Raw genomic sequence first — 19268 nt, 5'->3', positions numbered from 1 at the left:
CAGTATTCGAGTCGGTTGAATAGAGAAGAACAGACAGGTAGTTGCGTTATAGAACCTTGTAATATTTATTGCACCTCACCAGCAACAGATTTATCCTACACTTGAAGTGCAACAAAAATAAACAGATTTGAATTGCTTACCACAGATGTTGACAAAAGCTTTGCCCCGGGACATAAATTACACTTTACATGCACATTCTTTCCTTTAATTTCGAACAACTTGAAATACTGTTTATATCTCCACCTCGTAAAAGACAAATTTTCCTCTGAATGGTCTGCCATCATATCCCTCTGATTCTGTTTTGCGTGTGTGTGTTTGACGCACACGCTGTTCCGGTTTGTGTGTGAAAACACCGGCTCTGACGTGCGTGCACTATTAGGCTCGAGCGTTTACGTCACAGAATGGGGGATCACGTGAGATTTGACAACAGCGCAGCCATATTGGAAGCAGGTCTGGCTCGCGGGACATTAAACTTTAACTTTCCAGTTCGATAAAGAGACAAACTCGTTACTAAGGCGAAGAACAGATATGTGATCAAACTTAAGGATGTGAACAATGTTGACCCTTACGAGCAAGCCGAAGACAAATGGAGTAAAGATGTCGACGGGCTTCCACAATTACGCGAAATGGACATTCTGCTGTATTTATTGTTTGGTATATGTTACTAAACTCATCGGCGATTCCAAAATTACAAATCGCTACAAAGCTACGAACAGTTTTGCTGCGGATGGGTGCAGGACCTGCACATTATGACCGTATCAAACGGCAACTCCATCGTTCTTGCAAAGGTAGGCTATGTGTGTTTACTATTTTCATTGCCATGAACCTGAGCGCACCTCAAGTCTTGGATGACAAATAAACCGAGCAGAGTAGACTCGCTACGGCTGGTAGCATCTTCAATTTATTCAAAGTAAGTAACGCACCGCTTTTGACCGTCAGTAACGGTAACAGCGTTGTAACAGCGGAAAAAATAATGAGTTAGATTACCCCGTTACTGAAAAAAATAACGCCGTTATGTAACAGCGTTATTTATAACGGCGTTATTCCCAACACTGTTCTCTGCTGATGTTTTTTTCCCCCGAGTACAAATTTGCCAGTATGTAGGGATGGGAATCGAGAACCGGTTCTCAAAGAGAACAGGTTCCGAGTGGTCCGATTCCATGGAATCGTTCGGCAATTTATCTAACGATTCTCTTATCGGTCCCAACCAACACGATTTACGTGTTAAAATGTACGCATGTTACACACTTTCGAATCGGCAAGCACGGCAACTTAATTACCATTGGCTAGACTTCTCACCATGTGTAACCTGAAGAGAGACGTTGCCGAGTGAATTTGCATTGACTTTTACAGGCCATGTCATTATTCATGAGACTACTTAAAGAAATGATTTTTCCCAAAAAGTCTATTAATGGGTCTATTGTAGTCCTCGTCGAATACTCTATAAGAAAAATAGAACATATATGCATCTAAAATAATCCTAAACGATTTTATTAGCAATTTTAATCCTCCTGTTAGAAAGATTCCATGGGTATGCGTTCGTTCCCATAGCAACCAGTTAGTTCCTGTTATTGTTGTACTTCATGCGCGCTGCGTATTCTGGGACCAAGAATAGGCGTAATTTCGAGCAGAGGACGGCCACCGGTTAGAGGATTAATCTGTGCGTCCATGAACGAATGTAAGTCTTTCTTCTTCATGCCATAAAGTTCTTATGATAAGTTAGAGCCGTTATCAGCACGAGCATTTCGTGTTTTTACTGTTAGGTCGGCTGGTTGCTCCCGCTCGTTCTCGCTGCGTCGAGGAGAGCGTTGTTTACATTATATTCGCGTTGCACATTTGTGTTAAGAGGGAATGTGTTACTTTAGCATCTTAAAATGATGTTGTACATCCATATGAGTGTAAAGTGCTTGGTTTTCGCCACTTTTATGGCCAAGATGACCGCACGTGCACGCAGCGTGCTTCCTAGTTGTGCGCGCGCGCTCACGCCACCCCACCTTTGTGTCATTATAATATTACGAATCATGTATGCGTGTTATTGACTGCTTTACAGTCGATTTGCAGTATTTATTGCACTAACATGATGTTATTTTCTTTCCTTTCAGAAGCACACATATTAGGGCTGCAGCTATCGAATATTTTAGTAATCGAGTAATCGACTGAAAATTCTATCGATTAATCGAGTAATCGGATAAAACAAATATATTTTTAGGTGAAGAGCAATTATAAATATACATGAGAAAACAAGACATTTCATCTAATTTTGAACCATTTTCAGTACTCCCCAAGGTTTCTCATTTTTCTCCCAATTGACTCTGGAGTTTTTGGAGTTTTTCCTTGCCGGCATGGAGGGTCTTAGGATAGGGGATACCCAGGACTTGAACTGTATCTATTCATCTTTGTTGCTTCATTTCTAATTGTGTATCATATTGCCTCTGTAAAGCCCTTTGAGACCTCTGTTGTGATTGTGGGCTATACAAATAAAATTGAATTGAATTGAATTGAATCAATGTCTTTATTTTCGATGTATATTGTTGAAAACAGCCAACAATTGCATCTCAGATGTAACTAGAATTAAAAAAAAAAAAAAAAAAAAAAAAAAAAAAGACTAATTCACTGCTTTCACTCAAAAAACTTTAGATCTTATTACAAAAAAATATATATATATCTTACCTAAAAATGCCGTTACGCTTGATAACACACATCACTTAAAAGTTTGGATTTTTTCCCACGTCTTTCAATTGAATTTCTCTTTGTGTCAAGCCATTTTTAAGTTCTAGTTAAGTTTTAAGTTAGTCTAAACTGTAAGTCCTGATAGGATTTAGAGTTTTTGCAGTGTTCAAAATAAATGTATGATACACGCTGTATTGGAGCACATTAGCACCAGTGCTACTTGGTGTTTTATCCAGCAATGACTACTGAGCTAAAATTGATAGTTAGCATAATTAAGTTTTTATTTTACACCCTCATCACTCCACAATGCTATGTTATGTTAAAGCCTGTATGTAAGACACGTTAGCCAAGCATCGACAGTGGTCATAATTAATAGAAACCTAGCCCTCCGCAGGGCTAACGTGACTTCAGAACAGGAACGTTAATCTTATTTATTAGCGCTTAGCGCTCTTTATTAGCGCTTAGCGCTCTACTGCTTTAAGATGGCGGCTGTTTACTAAAGCTGCCCAGACGCGGCCGAGTCTGTCATTTAGCATCTAGTTCAACATACATGTGATCTCTATGAGACGCATGAGACGCTACCTGTACCAACGTAGCATCGTATGGGCTAGTATTTAGCAACGTCGGCGTTGTTTGTGGCGGCTGTCGGCTGCAGTAAGTTTTTTTTTTCCCCCCTTCTTCCTCTCTGCACGTGACAGCGCGTTGTCCCGCATTAAAAGTAGTCCGAGCAAAACGTGATGCTGAGAGCTGTCAAAATAAACGATTACTCGAGGTGAATAAAATTACTCGGATCAGTTTTTAAACTCGAGTTACTCGAGTTGCTCGAGTACTCGTTTCAGCTCTAACACATATACCCACACATTCCTGTCTTCCACACACACACATACTAAGACATCAACATCTTTCCACGCATGCTCTCATCTGCTCATTGAGTGATTGTCATATCAAGTGCCATTGCATGTATATAGTTGTGCCTGTTGCCAAGTTGGATTAAAAGTGCCAAAAACCAACTCCACACTCCGCTCCTTGTGTAACCGACACTCCGAGGCGAATGAACCATAAACATATTGAACCCAGGACCTCATACAGTCCATTAGTCCATATTTGAATCGATAAGTGAATCGATAAAAAAAAATCAAATCGTTAACTCATTTGCTCCCAAAAACATATAGATACGTTCTATTTTTAAATGCTTAATTGTCTCAAAAACGTATTAATACATCTTTTGCGTTTTTTTTTTTTTTTTTTTTTTTTTTTTTTACAAGAAGCATCTATAGCTTCCGCTTCATCTGAGAAACAAAAAACAAAACTTTAAACCCATTTTAAAGTAATAAAACTGGCCACTGGAGGGCAGTAGCGCATTTTGTAAGACCCGCAACCCGATTCAACAGCAATGAAAGGCCGGGCAGCACGGTCGGAGGGCTGGTGGCATGATGCCAGGTGGCGAACGACCGAACAAAACAACCGAGAGGACGCCTGAAATGCCAGGCGCTGGACGACAGAGTAAAACGACTGGGACCACCGTGCAGCGGGTTCGTCAAGCAGACCCCGCAGAGACTCAAAAATAATCCATCTTTGTGAGACAGACAAAGATGAGGGAAAAGTTTACACGGCTGACGCGGCGACAACGGCGTCATCTCGGTGACACCAGCCGTGACCAGCATCATCTCTCAGTAGTAATGTGTAAATAAATTGTTGCTTTGCTATCAAAAGCTCTATTTGTCTTGTTCATTATATTATGTTGTAAAAGGAAAACATTATTCAGATGTTTGGGATGTAACTAATGCAAAAAAATAGCTACGTCAAAGTTATGTTTGAAATGTATGCATTTACAAAAAGCTCATTTTCTCTGTTTTTTCATCAGAAATTGGAAAATTGCTCAAACTAAGCTATTTTCTAATGCTGATTTCTAAAGAATGGAAAAAGATATGAACTTACTTTTTTTCTGCTGAAATAAGGGAGTCTACTCTTTCATTTGGTGGGTTCCATCGTTATATAGCAAAAGAACAGAATTTACTGTGGGCCTTGTAAAATCAGTCAAAATTCAGTCAAACGGCCGGGAGCGAAGGGCCTTGCTCTGGTGAAAATGGCGGGTAGTGAATGAGTTAAGCAATATCGATAAAGGAATCGGAATCGTAAAAATCTTATCAATTCCAATCCCTACCAGTATGTGAAGTGGATGCCATCCTCTCATTTGGCGTATTTCCCATCTCTCATCCATCTCATTTAGTTCTGGAAATTGAGACTCCAAGCACGTACGTAAAGATGGCGTCAAAACAAAATAAACATGAAGCACGCTGGGCTAGACACACATGAACATTTGGTTGACCGATCCAATCTCCAGAGAGTAGACAAAAACTCAGAAATGTTACCGCAAATAAACTGAAATTTGCTTACTAATGACAGTGAGAGAAAATAGATAAACAAAAGAATATATATGTACTTTTTAGGGAAATTCCCAAAGTAGTAAGCTTGACCTTGTGGAGGCAAGCATATAAGTGATTTTGGGTTTGGTGGTGCAGCACAAGTGTCACATTGACGGAAAGAAGGCACATCGTCCTGACGCCAGTGCCAAGGGATGTCAACGGTGCTGGACACAGGTGGGACCGCCAGAGGGACGGCTTGACATTTAAAAGGCCTTGAGAAGACTCAAGACTGACTTTTGTGTCTTGGCTGAGGTAACTGACAATAATAATCATGATAAGAAGACACTGTACTGTATTTTTTCAGACTATAAAACGCAACTTTTTTTTTCTTTTTTTCCCACATTGCCTTGTTGTTAGTGTGAGCACATCCATAGAAGCCAAAGGCCACGTCTTCTTCGACAGCATGAACGTCAGCAAACATCAAGAAGGACATGACCTCATCTGCAGTGTACAAGTGTGTGGGGGTATATGTTTGGTTTTTGAAGCTTTCCACTAACCAGTCAATAAATAAAAGTAATGAAAGTATGAGTTATGGATCCAGACAAATCCACAGGCCAAATCAATGCGTCTGTGATGTTTACCACCACTGGCATCATCATCATCCATAAATTGTATGAGTCGGTGTGTGTGGGCCAGGTGCCAGCCTCTTCTGTTCCAAGTACATTAAATAGCATCGGTGTCCTTTGCCAAAAAGTAAAAACAAATAAATAAATAAAATCATTAACGCCAACGAGAACGGTAAACCCGCCCACTAATTGAGTCTCTCTCGAAAGCAGCTAGAGTCCGGAACGAATTAACAAGCAGCTAATTCGCAAAAGACCACAGGGAGAGAGCTATCAGCTTTCACATTCAAGCTCAGGGGGATTCAGTCGCAAAGACAAATGATCGTGCCCACACTGTGGAATATATAAAGACATTCTACAGGACAATTTAGAAAGTTTGTACACAATAAAGTCCAGGATACATCATGATGATGACCGTTGACCTGAAGAGATCCAGCTAGTTACTGTGAAGACAGTCAAAATCTTACAGGCTATATCTACTGTATTTGTTATTCAGTAAAAAAAAAAAAAAAAAAAAAAAAAAAGAGACAATGAGGAATGAGGAATAATGGATTGTGATAATTTGAAGAGACAGAACATACAGTGCCCTCCATAATTATTGGCACCCCTGAAGCTTTTTAGCTTCTAATATATATATTTTTAATTCAAATAATATGGGACCTTAATGTAAAAAAAGAGAAAAATCCAACCTTCAATACAAGTGCATTCATTCAGTGGGGAAAAAATCCCACATAAAGAAATAAATATTTGACATCAAATAATGTGTGTCACAATTATTAGCACCCCTGGTGTTAATACTTTGTACAACCCCCTTTTGCCAACAAAACAAGGACTGAGATGGCCATGGGAGGAGCTTGATTTTGTGTCTGGTGAACCATTTCTGTGTAGATTTGGCCATATGTTTAAGGTCATTGTCTTGCTGAAAGACCCAGTGACGACCCATCTTCAGCTTTCGGGCAGAGGGCAACAGATTTTGATTTAAAATGTCCTGGTATTTCATGATGCCATGTACCCTAACACGGTTCCCAGGGGCTTTGGAAGCGAAACAGCCCCACAGCATCACTGACCCACCCCCATACTTCACAGTGGGTATGAGGTGCTTTTCAGCATGCGCAACTTTCGTGGCACGCCAGACCCACTTAAGAGTGTTTGTTGCCAAAAAGCTCAATCTTGGTCTCACACAAAAATACACACGGTCCCAGGCTTCAACTGGGACCGTGTGCGTTGGTGCTTTGGCCCCTGAATGACCCGCAATTTATTTTATTTTACATTCACATACTGTATTTCTTTTTTATTTAAATCATTGTCTGATTAAATATTATGTTCTACTTGATATATACTTTAACATATTAAATATTTCAAATCTATATTTTTTCCTTTTTTGCACAACGTCCCCCCCCCCGACCCCCCCACCACCTCTGTCTTAGCAGTGAATGGTTTGACCCCGCTCTGGCGCACTCAAGGCTACACTACGTACTTGCCCTGAAGCGGGAAATTAAAATCTGTCAATGTTATAAACTCTAAACATGGCGAGTTGTCATAAATCGTGTGCACAGAAAAGAAAAGAAAAGAACAGAAAAGAAAAGAAAAGAGAAAAGAAAAGGAAAGAAGAAAACAAAAGAAAAAAAAAGAAAAAAGAAAAAAAAAGAAAAAGATGGAGATCATAGAGGTGAACGAGAAAAAATGATGAAGTTTGTCAAATGGGGACAAGAAGCCACAGAATTAGGGTTAGAGTTGGCTGTGATGCGACACGGTGATGTCGGTAAGTGCACAACAGCAGCTAACACTGAACGTTTACATTCGCGATCACCGTGACCGAAGCCCGATTCGTGTCTGTCACCGGCCGGTTGTAGCCTATCGAGCTGCAGAATGACAAGACATTCTACTCGTGTTGAGCCGAGGAGAGAGAAGGTGATGGGAGATCAGAAATATATGTTAGTCTGTGGGGAGAAGGTGCGCGAGGCTGAACAGGTGGCTGGATGTATCTTGGGTTTACAACCCACTGTTTAGTATAGCAAACGCTAATACGAATCCATCCCCGAAACAGCACAAACGAGCAACAGTGGAACAGCTTAGCAGGTAGGCATAGCACTCTCAGTTGTATTGTATTGTAGCCTACAGGGGACAATAGATGGAAATTGTTTGTTTATATTGTGTCACATCACATTACGGTCTGTTAAATTTAACTTTCCATCTCAAATTAAATAATTTGAAAATTTACACTGTCATTGCTTGCAAAGCGTTAAAAGTACTGCGTATGTTGTCGTGACAAGCCGGAGGCAGGGGTGGGGTGGGGGGGTCCCTGCAAGTCTGTTGACAGCCCTGTCTGTGACTTAGTTTGAAAGAATATCTAACTAGACCATTGCGAACTATAACCAGTAATTTTACTGTCAACACAGCATTTATTCCAAACAACAGAGCGGACAAGCAATCACAGCCTTCTTAGTTTAACAAAAGCAGCTAACATTTTTTATGGCAAACAGCATCAGTCACACAAAGAACCACTGAACGCTTAGACACGCTCAGTTTTTAAACCATGCTAGTACTCTAGCCTACATCTGCCATGAACACCGTTATGGCCTTTTATGTTCTGCTACTTGCTGAAGTAGTAAGTACTTAAACGATTATGCTGACATCATCTGAAATCACATCGCATCTATTTTTGAATCAAGTGCCTGTTGAAATGTAAAATCTATAACATTTACTTGTGGGAGTATCATCATTTTTGACTGACACTTCACACATTCAGGCTATGACAGTACAGGAAAGAAGACTAAATTCATTGCTCAAGCCGTTTACCCAGTATTCTCAGGCCCTCTGCCTCGAGGAAACAACATGGAAGGGTTTGTTTACTTGTGGTACCATCAGAGAAAGCGCTGGCTTTTGCCAGAAGGAAGTACGTTTGACGTAGTAGTGACTTGGTTGATTCATACAGAAGTGCGCAAGGTAGGTGCTAGCTTTTTAATAAATACAGATAAAAGATTCATGAAATAGAGATAAGGGGATGGAACATGAGGTATGATTAAGCAGGCAATTTATGTTCTTTTTTTTTTATATTTGCTGATATGTTCAATTCTCGTTAGATGGATTATACTTATACTGTATTAGTTATTGTACTTACAGTTTTTTATATTTTGAAATGAAATAAACTTTTTTTTACTGAGCATAACTCACTTTACTATATTAGTATAACGACTAAGAAAGGCTGGTTAAATGTGTTGTGCGTTCTAGTCATGAAGAAGTGAGTATGTGTTGATAGCAATGTGAGGTGACGCTCACACGGTGCATCTGTGCAAACTAGGGGAAATTACATGACACTCATGACAGGCGCCCCCCCTCTAGTTTTGGTATTTTTTTTAGCATCCGTGGGGAGGTGAAGGTGCGTCGCTACGGTAAAGCGAGGTGACAAGCCAGGAGCAGCTGCAGCAACAGGCGGCGAGACAGAACGAGGCCTTCTCGTAGCTTCTCTTGTCAACTCGATTACTAACAGAGTTTCGAGCAAGGCCCACGACATCCAAGATGGCCGCTAAGGGGAGACAAGCGGGGACTCGCCAGGCTACGCGGGCTAACCGCGACAGAAGAGGGCAAGCCGACTGTCACAACGACTCAAAGCTGGAAATTAGCATGTTAGAACAGTGGATTATATCTTCCTCTAGGGGCCGCGCTGATGTCAAATGGCAAATTTTCCATCAGAATTGTGTCAGTTGAACATTGTACAGTAAACACTGATGGTGCCCATGTTAGATATTTTTCAGTCTATTTAGGATTATAAAAATTATTAATTTGAATATTACATTTCATCTGTTATTTATTGACTGGTTGGTACAGCTCCAGCTACAAGTATACAAGTATAACTTTGAGGGCAAAGCCTTCCCTCTCCATCGTGAATAAAATTAATCCATCCCTTACATAGGCTCTGCCACAATAGTTACATGTAAAGGTGGAAACACATTACAGTAGTCTTGGTTTTACACGCAAGACTTTTTGGTGGCAACCTACTGAAGCTGACGCCTGAAGGCTTTAGCCCATTGCATGGCTTAGCATCAACGGGTGCCAGAGTCAAAGCTGGTTTGACATACCCAGCGGCACTCATTCAGTGATTGCTAATTACACAAGTTGGAGGCGGGGATAATGCACCATTTGCTTGGTTTGCCAATTACTAATGACCTTAGAAGACGAAAGAGACATTGAAGATGATTCAACCAATCAGAACAAAGCAACTGCAACCAAAGTTCAACATGTCTGAGTGGAAAGTGGGTGTGGCACTATGGGTGAAAAAAGGGAAGGCAGGACCTTGAAGCTGGAGGTGGGAGCGCAGTCTCTGTGGCATAGAAAAGTTACTGGAGTATGAAATTGCTTGTTTTAAACTCTGTTTTTGGAAATAAGGCCAAAAAAGAAAATTACTGGACCATTTTCTTCGTATATTTGGGGGGATTTCGAATGGGTTCCCTTCATCGGCAATGCCAAATATTAAAGTTAAATAGGGTAAAAACCATAATATGGGGTCTTTAAAACTTTTAAAAGAAAGGATTTGAGAAGAAGCTTACTCTGGACTTCCTCGAGGAAGAGGCTGAGTTGCACTGCAAAGTAGATATTTACTGAATTTGTGTGTTTGTGTGTTTGGAGAAACGAATTAACCAACTATACCTTGACCTGCATGCAGCCTGGTTCTTTGGCTTTGTAAAAACTCACAGAGAACTTTTTACACCAAACTGTTAACAAGGAGACATAAACGGTCATGAAAACTTTTCAGCAAAAGAAACAACTCTGAAAATGAAGGATTTCAGAAGAAGCGACAGTTAATCGGCTGAGGCCATGTCAAAAGCGGCAACATGTGGGTGTTGACTTCTGTTCCGACATGATGCCTTACAAAGCTCGTAAGTGGGGTTTCAGTTTAGCAGAATGTGCAAGAACAGATAAATGAACCCTGAAAGCCGAGGATGACGCCGAGGGAACATAAAGGGATCGCGAGGACAAAGCCTAGGAGGCGAAAGCGTGGGAGGCTAAGATCCGCTTTCAGTCTAAGGAGGACACAATGAGGCAACTAATCTGTGAACTCGGCTGATATTTTCCTTGGAGGAGAGCGTATACTCACCGTCTGGAAGTCTTGGTGGCTGCACTCCTGGCCTTGGTAGCGGCAATACAGCATCATCTCCTGCAGGTCATGACCAACGCGCTCCACAAACTCCCGCATGCTGAAGGCCTTGGGCTTGTACGCCGTGAAGTTGGAACGTTCCCGCAGGAAGTCCAGCACGTCAGGCTCAGCGAGGTGCGGTTGAGGTACGTTCAAGTGGACGTCCAGCAGCGCCAGCAGCTCGCCGGCGTGGTAGAGGTCGTTGCGGGTCAGCCGGCCGAAGCGGTAGGCGTTGAGGTTGCACACAGTGACTGCGGGAAAGACCAAGCTGCCCGACACCACAGCGTCCACGCTGGTCACGTGCGGGAAAGACAGGAAGTAGGCCAGACGCTCGGCGCTCTCCAAGGCCAGCAGGGCCATGCAGGTCAAGAGTGCCGCCGCCCACAAGAGGCGCCGTGCTGTTCCACCACCACCAGAGTAGGGGAAGACGAAGCGGAGGCCATGCAAGGTGCTGCCGAACGCAAAGGCCCGCCACGAACCAGGACGCAGGCTAGAGCTTTCCCGGCTGCCGAGGCTCTCCTTCAGGTCCATTGTCCACAGGGGCTCCGTCGCTTCGGTCTTCCCCACTGCTCCCACACCTGCACTCAAAATACATAAGTCAGATCACATATTGGATATAAAGCAGTGTGCACAATGAATTTCCCAAGTTGAGATAATACATTTTTACAATAAAATATATTTGGATATACTGTAATTAAAGGCAAAACAATGTTTAAATTTATTGTTAAAAACAATAAAGATACAATAGAGCAAGTATCGCAGAGATACAAGAGGTACAATTGTCCTCAAATAATAATTTTAAAAAATAAATAAAATTTAAACTTATAAAAAGGGGTGGCATGGCTCAGTGGCAGAGAGGTTGTCCCCCAACCTAGAGGTTGTGGGTTTGATTCTCTGCCCTGATGAACTGGCCTAAGTATCCTTGAGCAAGATACTGAACCCCACATTGCTCCTGGTGCTGCATCACCAGTAGGTAGATGGCAATGTAGTGTAAAGCGCTTGTAGGTGGAAAAGCGCTATACAAGTATAAAACCATTTACCAGAAAAACTTAAGGAAAACGATCTGAAGTTACAGTGATAAATGAATATCCTATTAAGTGGGGGGGGGGGGGGCAATAAAATACCCAACTAAAATACCATTTTATGTAAAACAAATACATTGAAATTAGGGCTGTCAAACGATTAAAATTTTTAATCGAGTTAATTACAGCTTAAAAATTAATTAATCGTAATTAATCGCAATTAATCGCAATTCGAACCATTTATAAAATATGTCATATTTTTCTGTAAATTATATATATATTCTGTAAAATAATTTGTTGGAATGGAAAGATAAGACACAAGATGGATATATACATTCAACATATGGTACATAAGGACTGTAGTGGGCATTTCACTCTACTGTCATTTAAATCTGTCTATGCTGTCCTCACTCTGAAGCGTCTACTTTTTCCAAAGCTAGACAGCTAGTGAACGACGCCATAATAATCAGACTTGTTTCTTTTTCATCTGATTTATTAATAAAATGGCCTCAAACCATTGTTCTCTTTAGACCGTCGTAAAACTACAAAAAAAAGTACACAAGCATTGCATTAGCAACAACGTTAGCTTAGCACGCTATACAGGTTCACAAAACATAAACAAAAAGCGTCTCATACAAAAAATATAAAATTTCCCTTACTAACATAATATGTGCATTATTTACAGCAACCATACTTACGGACAAATCTTGTCCAAGGATCATATAAGCACAACATTACAACGTAGGCGTCAGCCCGAGACGTCCTGCAGCCATACTGAACTGGCAAGACAACAATAAACCATGTCGCAAAGCGACCACAAGAGTTCGCTGTTAGACAGCACAAAAAGCCTTGCTGTAAAACTGCCCAAAAGGCAGAATACTGTCTAAGCGGGACATGTGCGTTAATTGCATCAAATATTTTAACGCGATTAATTAAAAAAATTAATTACCGCACGTTAACGCGATAATTTTGACAGCCCTAATTGAAATACATCAAAGTAACTAGTAAAGTTTAAAGTGATCCTCTGATTTAAATACATGTAGGCTCTAATAAACCACAATTGTTCTCTTGTACTAAAATATGTTGTTAGAAACCCATAAAATGTTAAATCAATGGCAATATTTCATAATATTTAGTCCATATTTTGACCGTTAGCTGGCGCCATGGTTTGCGGGCTCGCAGTGATGACTTAATTGGTATCTTTCCGAATGTGAAGTGTGTTCAACAATTGCTTATTGCTGCCTAAACTCCGGAAGTAAAATGCCACGATGTGCTGCTTTTGATTGCAATTTCCAGTCAAATTGAAAAAAGGGGAGTGAAGTGAGTGGTCAAGGTGGAATTATTATTTTTAGTGAATAAATGTGCATAAGTGGAAGCTTCTTCCCCTTTTTGGTCCCTGTATGCATGTATCCTACCCACCACGCGTTACAACTGGCGCCCGAACATTTTTCCTGGATCCTCAGTCAAGTAAGGGTCCCATCGAGTCTACAATAACGGTTTTGGATCTGTCCATTTATTTTTATTCGTCGGTCCCACAGCGGCTTTTCGGATCAGTCTATTTTGTGGAATCGACGGCCTAATCGCGGATGCAATATTGCCATCGGATCGGTCTAATTCCTGGATCTTCGAGTGAGTAAAAACGCGGATTTGGATTAGTATTGCTTTCTTTTTTGTTGACTATTCTTCGTGGGAGTTTTCCCCAAATCATACTAAATAATTAAAGCACTATGGCACGCTACAGTGACTCTGACGTGGACCTTACAACAATGTTGGAGTTCGTCAGAGAATGCGTGTTTGCTTACTGCTGAGCTCCCGAGTGAAGAGTGGTCAAGGTGGAAATATTATTTTTTGTGAATAAATGTGCATAAATGGAAGCTTCTCCCCTTTCTGGTTCTTTTATACACGTATCCTAGCTACCACGCGTTACAATGTACAAGACCTGGATTACACAAAGTGTGCTCTTTGGCCTGTACTGTATGTAAAGCACACGACAGCTCTGGATGCTAACAATCTACATAATTATATTGGAAAAACGTTTGAAAATGCAATATGCTTACCTTGAATATCTGCTATTGCTATGTTCCCGAATCCCAACAGCATGCACTCTCGCTCCCAACCGGAGTTCCCAACTTCCCAACAGGACTCTCTCGCATCACCAGTTTTGCCCAACTTTTGTCTTATCAGGTATTTGCTGCACGCATTTTCCCCTGAAGCTCGTCTTGTGAACGACCGACAGTGCTGTCCTGCTCTTCACTTTTCAGATCTGGTTCAAATAGGAAGGGTAGAACTGACGACATGTTGGGAAAGCTAACGAGTGACAAGCTGGAATTTCGGCTTTCGGGGCCAGTGACGTCACGCACTGCGACGTAACAAGAATGGCGACCTATCACTTAAAATAGTTTTACAAACTTTATTAAAACAAAAACATTAAGAGGGGTTTTAATATCAAATTATTATAACTCATACTAACATTTATGTTTTAAGAATTATTTGTCTTAAAAATAGAGGATCCCTTTAAAGAACATTTTAAATATTTGCAGTTTATTGTGAACATTTTGAGTTTTAATATTAAATAAAATCATGAAATCTTACAATGAAAATAAATTAAAACTGAAATTGAAATGTTAAATATATTAGTGAGCAAACTAAAAAAAAAAAATACTGTACTTTAAATAATAGACTAGAATTACAATGTTTAAAAGATTTTTTTTTTTTAAATAAATAAAAAAAAGATAACCATACTTTAAATATTAGACCATAATTAGAATGTAAAATAGTCCATTTTAAAAATGAAAAATCGATAGTAAAATAAATAAAAACTATACTGTATTCGGGCAGAAAATACAAATTCATCTCATTTAAAACTCAATTAACTCATTCGAAAAATACAAGAAATATATGGGATCACTCAAACTTTAAAACACACATAAAAATGAAGTGCGTTTTTAAAAAGAAAGTTTTAAAAAAGCTATTGGAAAAAACTGACAAAAATGAAGATATGATAAATTTTAAAATAAAAAATCAGACCAATAAAGTATAATTCTAAATAACTGCAAAACTTTCAACAATAAAAAAAAAAAATCAAATTAAAGTAAAAATACATTTAAAAATATGATGAATACATTTCTAAATAATAATAAAAATAGTAATGGATTACATGTTTAAAGCTCCACTAAACCTCTTCCCATTCCGTTCTCAACGCACACATTTACACACACCGACCAAATTCCATAGTAACAGGAGTCAAACACGCACTCTCATGTCAGTCACACACGCATCACGCGTCTGTCCGACTCTCCCATGCGCACAACTGACGGCCAGCACCTGTCGTCTTCAACCTAGCGAGGAGACATTCGGCGTGAGTGTGCGAGAGGAGAGACTGGATGAGCTGCTAATAATCGAAGCCACTGTTTAGTCGCGCGCGCCCATCCAAACTCCTCCCGTCGTCCTCCGTCCGGCTACATCCGCTCGCCCGCCTCTTTCTTGCTCATCTGTGGCGGCGCCTGACAACGGCGAGAAAGGGAGAGAGTGAGTGAGAGGAAAGAGAGAAGAGGAGGGGGCAATGGAGGCTGGTTCTCTACCTCGCCTCTCTCACACTTCCACATCCCATCACCTCGGATGGACACGGGAGGACGGATATAAAGTGGGAGGATGGACGCCAAGACGCGGACTGACTGACAGACGGATGGGTGGATGGATGGATGCACGGTGGTTCATTGAAGAAGAGGAATATGTGTGTGTGTTTTTGGGGTGGGGGGTGTCATGGGAAGTGAGGCAGAAGTGAGGCGTGATTTTGGGAAGGAGGGCGCAGGACTAAAAAAGAAACTTGCAAGAAGGAAAAAAGAAAAGCGAGGTCAGAGGTAGCACGCCATCATTCGCACACGAGTGGATACGACACAAACATCCTTCTTGCGATAGTCTCAATATACGAAAGAGGAGGGCAAGAGGGCCCGCAGAGGTGGGATCATCAGAAGAAAGGGGGAGCGATCGTGAGGATGACATTTTCCTCACTGCAAGGACACAAAATCAAATATCATTTCATCTTAAAAACAATAATAATGAAAATATAATGCTGAAACCCCATCTCACACCTAGACACCATTATCTACATCCCAAAACAACAGGTAGCGCTGTACAAAACTAAAAAAAAAATAAAAAAAAATACTGAACACAATATCAAACTCAAATGTTAATACGTTTTGCATATTAAAAGATTTCTGAATAACAAAAAAAATAATAAATGTGATTAAAATATAAAATAAGATTCAACAAATATTTTTTAAAAAAGTGAATGATTTTAAAAAAGAGCAAATGGATTAACACTCAACTTCGGAAATCAATATTCGGTGGTATCTTGACATACGATCACTTCGACACACGATCTTTTCGACATCCGACGTAAAATTTGACTCGCCATTTGTTTCTACATCCTACGACATGCACGAAACACGACGATATGACAGCGCCTCAGACAGACGCACAGTGGATTTTCTTGAGAAATCAACATGGATTCCAAGAATCTTAGTGCAGGTGGTGAAAAAAGGAAAACGGTGAGGCATAGCATTGAAATGAAGATGGAAATGATAGAAAAATATGAGCGTTGTGCACGCGTCCGTGAACTGGCTCGATAATACAGCCGTAGAATGTCGATCTCGACGGTCCTCCTCCATCCACCGTTCACCAGTCTTTATAAGTTAAGGTGACAATTATTATGATCAGTGTTAATCATAATGCCGTTAGAGTATAACGGCGTTACCAACTGCATTATTTTTTCAGAAGTGAGTAATCTAATTAATTACTTTTCTCATCTTTGCAACACCATTACCGTTACTAAGGATGTATAGGCGTGCGTTACTACGTTGGTTGAATAACGCGAGAGACACGGACTCACGGAGAGAGTAGAGGGGGAGTGTGGAGGAGGGAAGGGAGTTATGATGCCGTTGCAAACGCGATGCTAGGTGGCTCCAGTAATACCTGATGATAGCCAACAGCCTACAAATTACACCCACATGATGCTACGGTAGATATCACACGTATATACTGTAGAAGTAGATGCGAAACGACAGACTCGGCGGCGTTAGCACATGTATACAGAATTAGATGTGAAATGATACTCGTCGGCGTTAGTAAACAGCTGCCATCTTAAAGCAGAAGACTTCTCAGGAAGGATCTGTTGTAGAGAACCTTCCTTGCAAACCTAAGTAACTTTTCGTAACCTAAGTAACCTAAATCGTCAAAATTTTGACTTGATCTTGATCTATCTTTAAAGTGATCCTCGATCTTCAAGACAAGTAATTCTTAAAAGATAAATGTTAGTATGAGTTATAACAATTTGATATTAAAACCCCTCTTAATGTTTTCGTTTTAACAAAGTTTGTAAAATTATTTTAAGTGATAGGTCGCCATTCTTGTTATGTTGCAGTGCGTGACGTCACTTGGCCCGTTGCCGAACTTCAGCGTGTCACTCTTAGCTACCCCAACATGTCGTCGGTTCTGCCCTTCCAATTTGAACCCGATTGGAAAAGTGAAGAGCAGGACAGCACTGTCGGTCATTCACAAGACGAGCAGCAAAGGCTAAATGAGAGCAGGAAATACAGTACCTGATAAGACGAGTTGGGGAAAACTGATGATGTACTCGCGGCAAGTGCGTCTCAATAAGTTTGTCGAAATATGCAATAATTCCATTTATCGCACGATAAATAAAAATGAAGGCGGTAATTTTTCCGCTGCCATTTATCGCCTCGCGTGTACGTTCAGGCGCGCGTGTGGCAGACGTGCTGTTAAAAGTTCGGATTCCTTGTTACTAGGGCTGTCCCAAACGACTAATTTTCTCCCGATTAGTCAGCCGACTATTTTTACGATTAGTCGACTAATCTAATAATTAAAAAAAAAAAATGTTTTTTTTTTTTTGTTTACTAATTTAGCAATGACATTTTTGTTGACGCTTATCAATTCACAAAAAACGTATTGGAACACTTAAATTATTTATTAAAGTACAAATAAACACCTAAATAACAATAATAATTCACAAATAAACAATGAGTTCAAATGCTGATAGAATTAACTAGTGTAGCATCCCGATTGAAAAGATGGTCTCTTAAACTGATGGTTTACAACTTTTATTCCATCCTTGATGTAATCACACCGTAAGAGCTACGGTGCACACAAATAAAATAACAGAATTAGAAATTAACAAAAACTTTTCACCTTTTTCCTTTTAAACCTTATTTATATATCAATGAATTGCCTATATGAATTGCCTTTACCTTAATATATTACCTTATCATTGACAATTTCTCCCTTGAGTGCAATCACTGTATATACTGTATATATTTATGTCCTTTTAACCTTATATAATTTTCTATACCATAAAATAAACCATAACATGAAATAAACCTTTCAGTTAGCATTAAGAACAATACTAATAGCACTTATAGGCCCATTGTCAATGAAACATTATTATTTAGTCAGGCGACAGCACCCTCTGGTGTACAGAAAATGAAAAAACAAAAAAAAAGTTTTTGTGACGGCGCTTGAGGTGTTTATTCACGGCCGACGTGCAACCAAGCTTGGCATTGAAGAGACAAGACAGAAGAGTGTACCCTCCTTTGTTTCTTTGAAATAAGTCAATGTTTTGAACACTCTGGTGCGCGTTTTTTGGCTTTGTGCCGCTTTCCCCGCTTGCATACAGAGCATCCGACATTCTGAACTTTCCACGTATATATTTTTTTAACCCTTCATTAACCGTCGACGGGATGTTGTGCTCGTTGACGGATTTACGTCATCGATGACGTCGACTATGTCGACTAGTCGGGACAGCTCTACTTGTTACCAACTGCACAAAATGCATCTTCGTTCCAGGTCCGGCAAAAACTAGCACCGGAGCCAATCGTTCCCATTATATCCTATCGTTCAACCTATACCGGCCGCGTCAGTGCTCCGGAGTGACTGCGGACCATCTACGGCGCGCCGGTGTTGTTGACGTGTGGGCGCTCCCGTCAGGAGTGACATTTCACGAGGGGGGGGGGCTGTTTTTTCGGCACAACGCAGGATATTGACAACGAATTCCGCCAAAACGTTACCGACTTCGCTGCTATGAACAACCTCGCTTTGACAATGAACGGCTGAATGAAATTAAGAGCGCTGTGCTTCAAACTCGTCCTGTTTATGAAAGTCGATTGTCATATGCTGGTGTTGTGTAGTAATGAGCAGACGTGACTTCAGCGGCGCTTGCTAACTTTTTTTAATGCGCGCACACACTAGATATCATGAAATGGCAAACTAGATGTACTAGGTTGGCTACGTGAGCCCAGAGTGATTATGGGACACGTAGTCCATATACTAAATCGATGAATTCTAAACTGTCATGACTGAATGGAAGTTAAGAAGGCCAAATCAATCCATACCAGTGACTATAAATAATGTTGCAAATATTGTTAATTCAGTAAGTGAC

The 19268-nt window shown here is 40.5% G+C and overlaps 1 protein-coding gene across 3 annotated transcripts in view; it reads right to left on the bottom strand.

Annotated features, from left to right (window-relative positions):
* Nucleotides 1-15534, bottom strand: part of asic2 (acid-sensing (proton-gated) ion channel 2) — a 438649-nt gene extending 423115 nt beyond the window's left edge. The window contains exons 1-3 of one of the 3 annotated variants that reach the window (XM_057860977.1): nucleotides 15397-15534; nucleotides 15140-15318; nucleotides 10755-11371 (exon numbers count right to left, since the gene is read on the bottom strand). In XM_057860977.1, coding sequence (XP_057716960.1) covers nucleotides 10755-11324 — 570 coding nt within the window. In that variant the 5' untranslated portion in view covers nucleotides 11325-11371; nucleotides 15140-15318; nucleotides 15397-15534. Of the gene's footprint in view, nucleotides 1-10754; nucleotides 11372-13872; nucleotides 14097-15139; nucleotides 15335-15396 lie in introns of those variants that run through there. The other 2 variants (XM_057860978.1, XM_057860974.1) reach the window with 2 other exon arrangements.
* Nucleotides 15535-19268: the final 3734 nt, after the last annotated feature.

This window comes from Corythoichthys intestinalis, chromosome 16 (assembly GCF_030265065.1).
Source record: "Corythoichthys intestinalis isolate RoL2023-P3 chromosome 16, ASM3026506v1, whole genome shotgun sequence".
In the NCBI taxonomy this organism is placed as follows: Eukaryota; Metazoa; Chordata; class Actinopteri; order Syngnathiformes; family Syngnathidae; genus Corythoichthys; species Corythoichthys intestinalis.
This window is presented reverse-complemented; position numbering and strand designations above follow the sequence as displayed.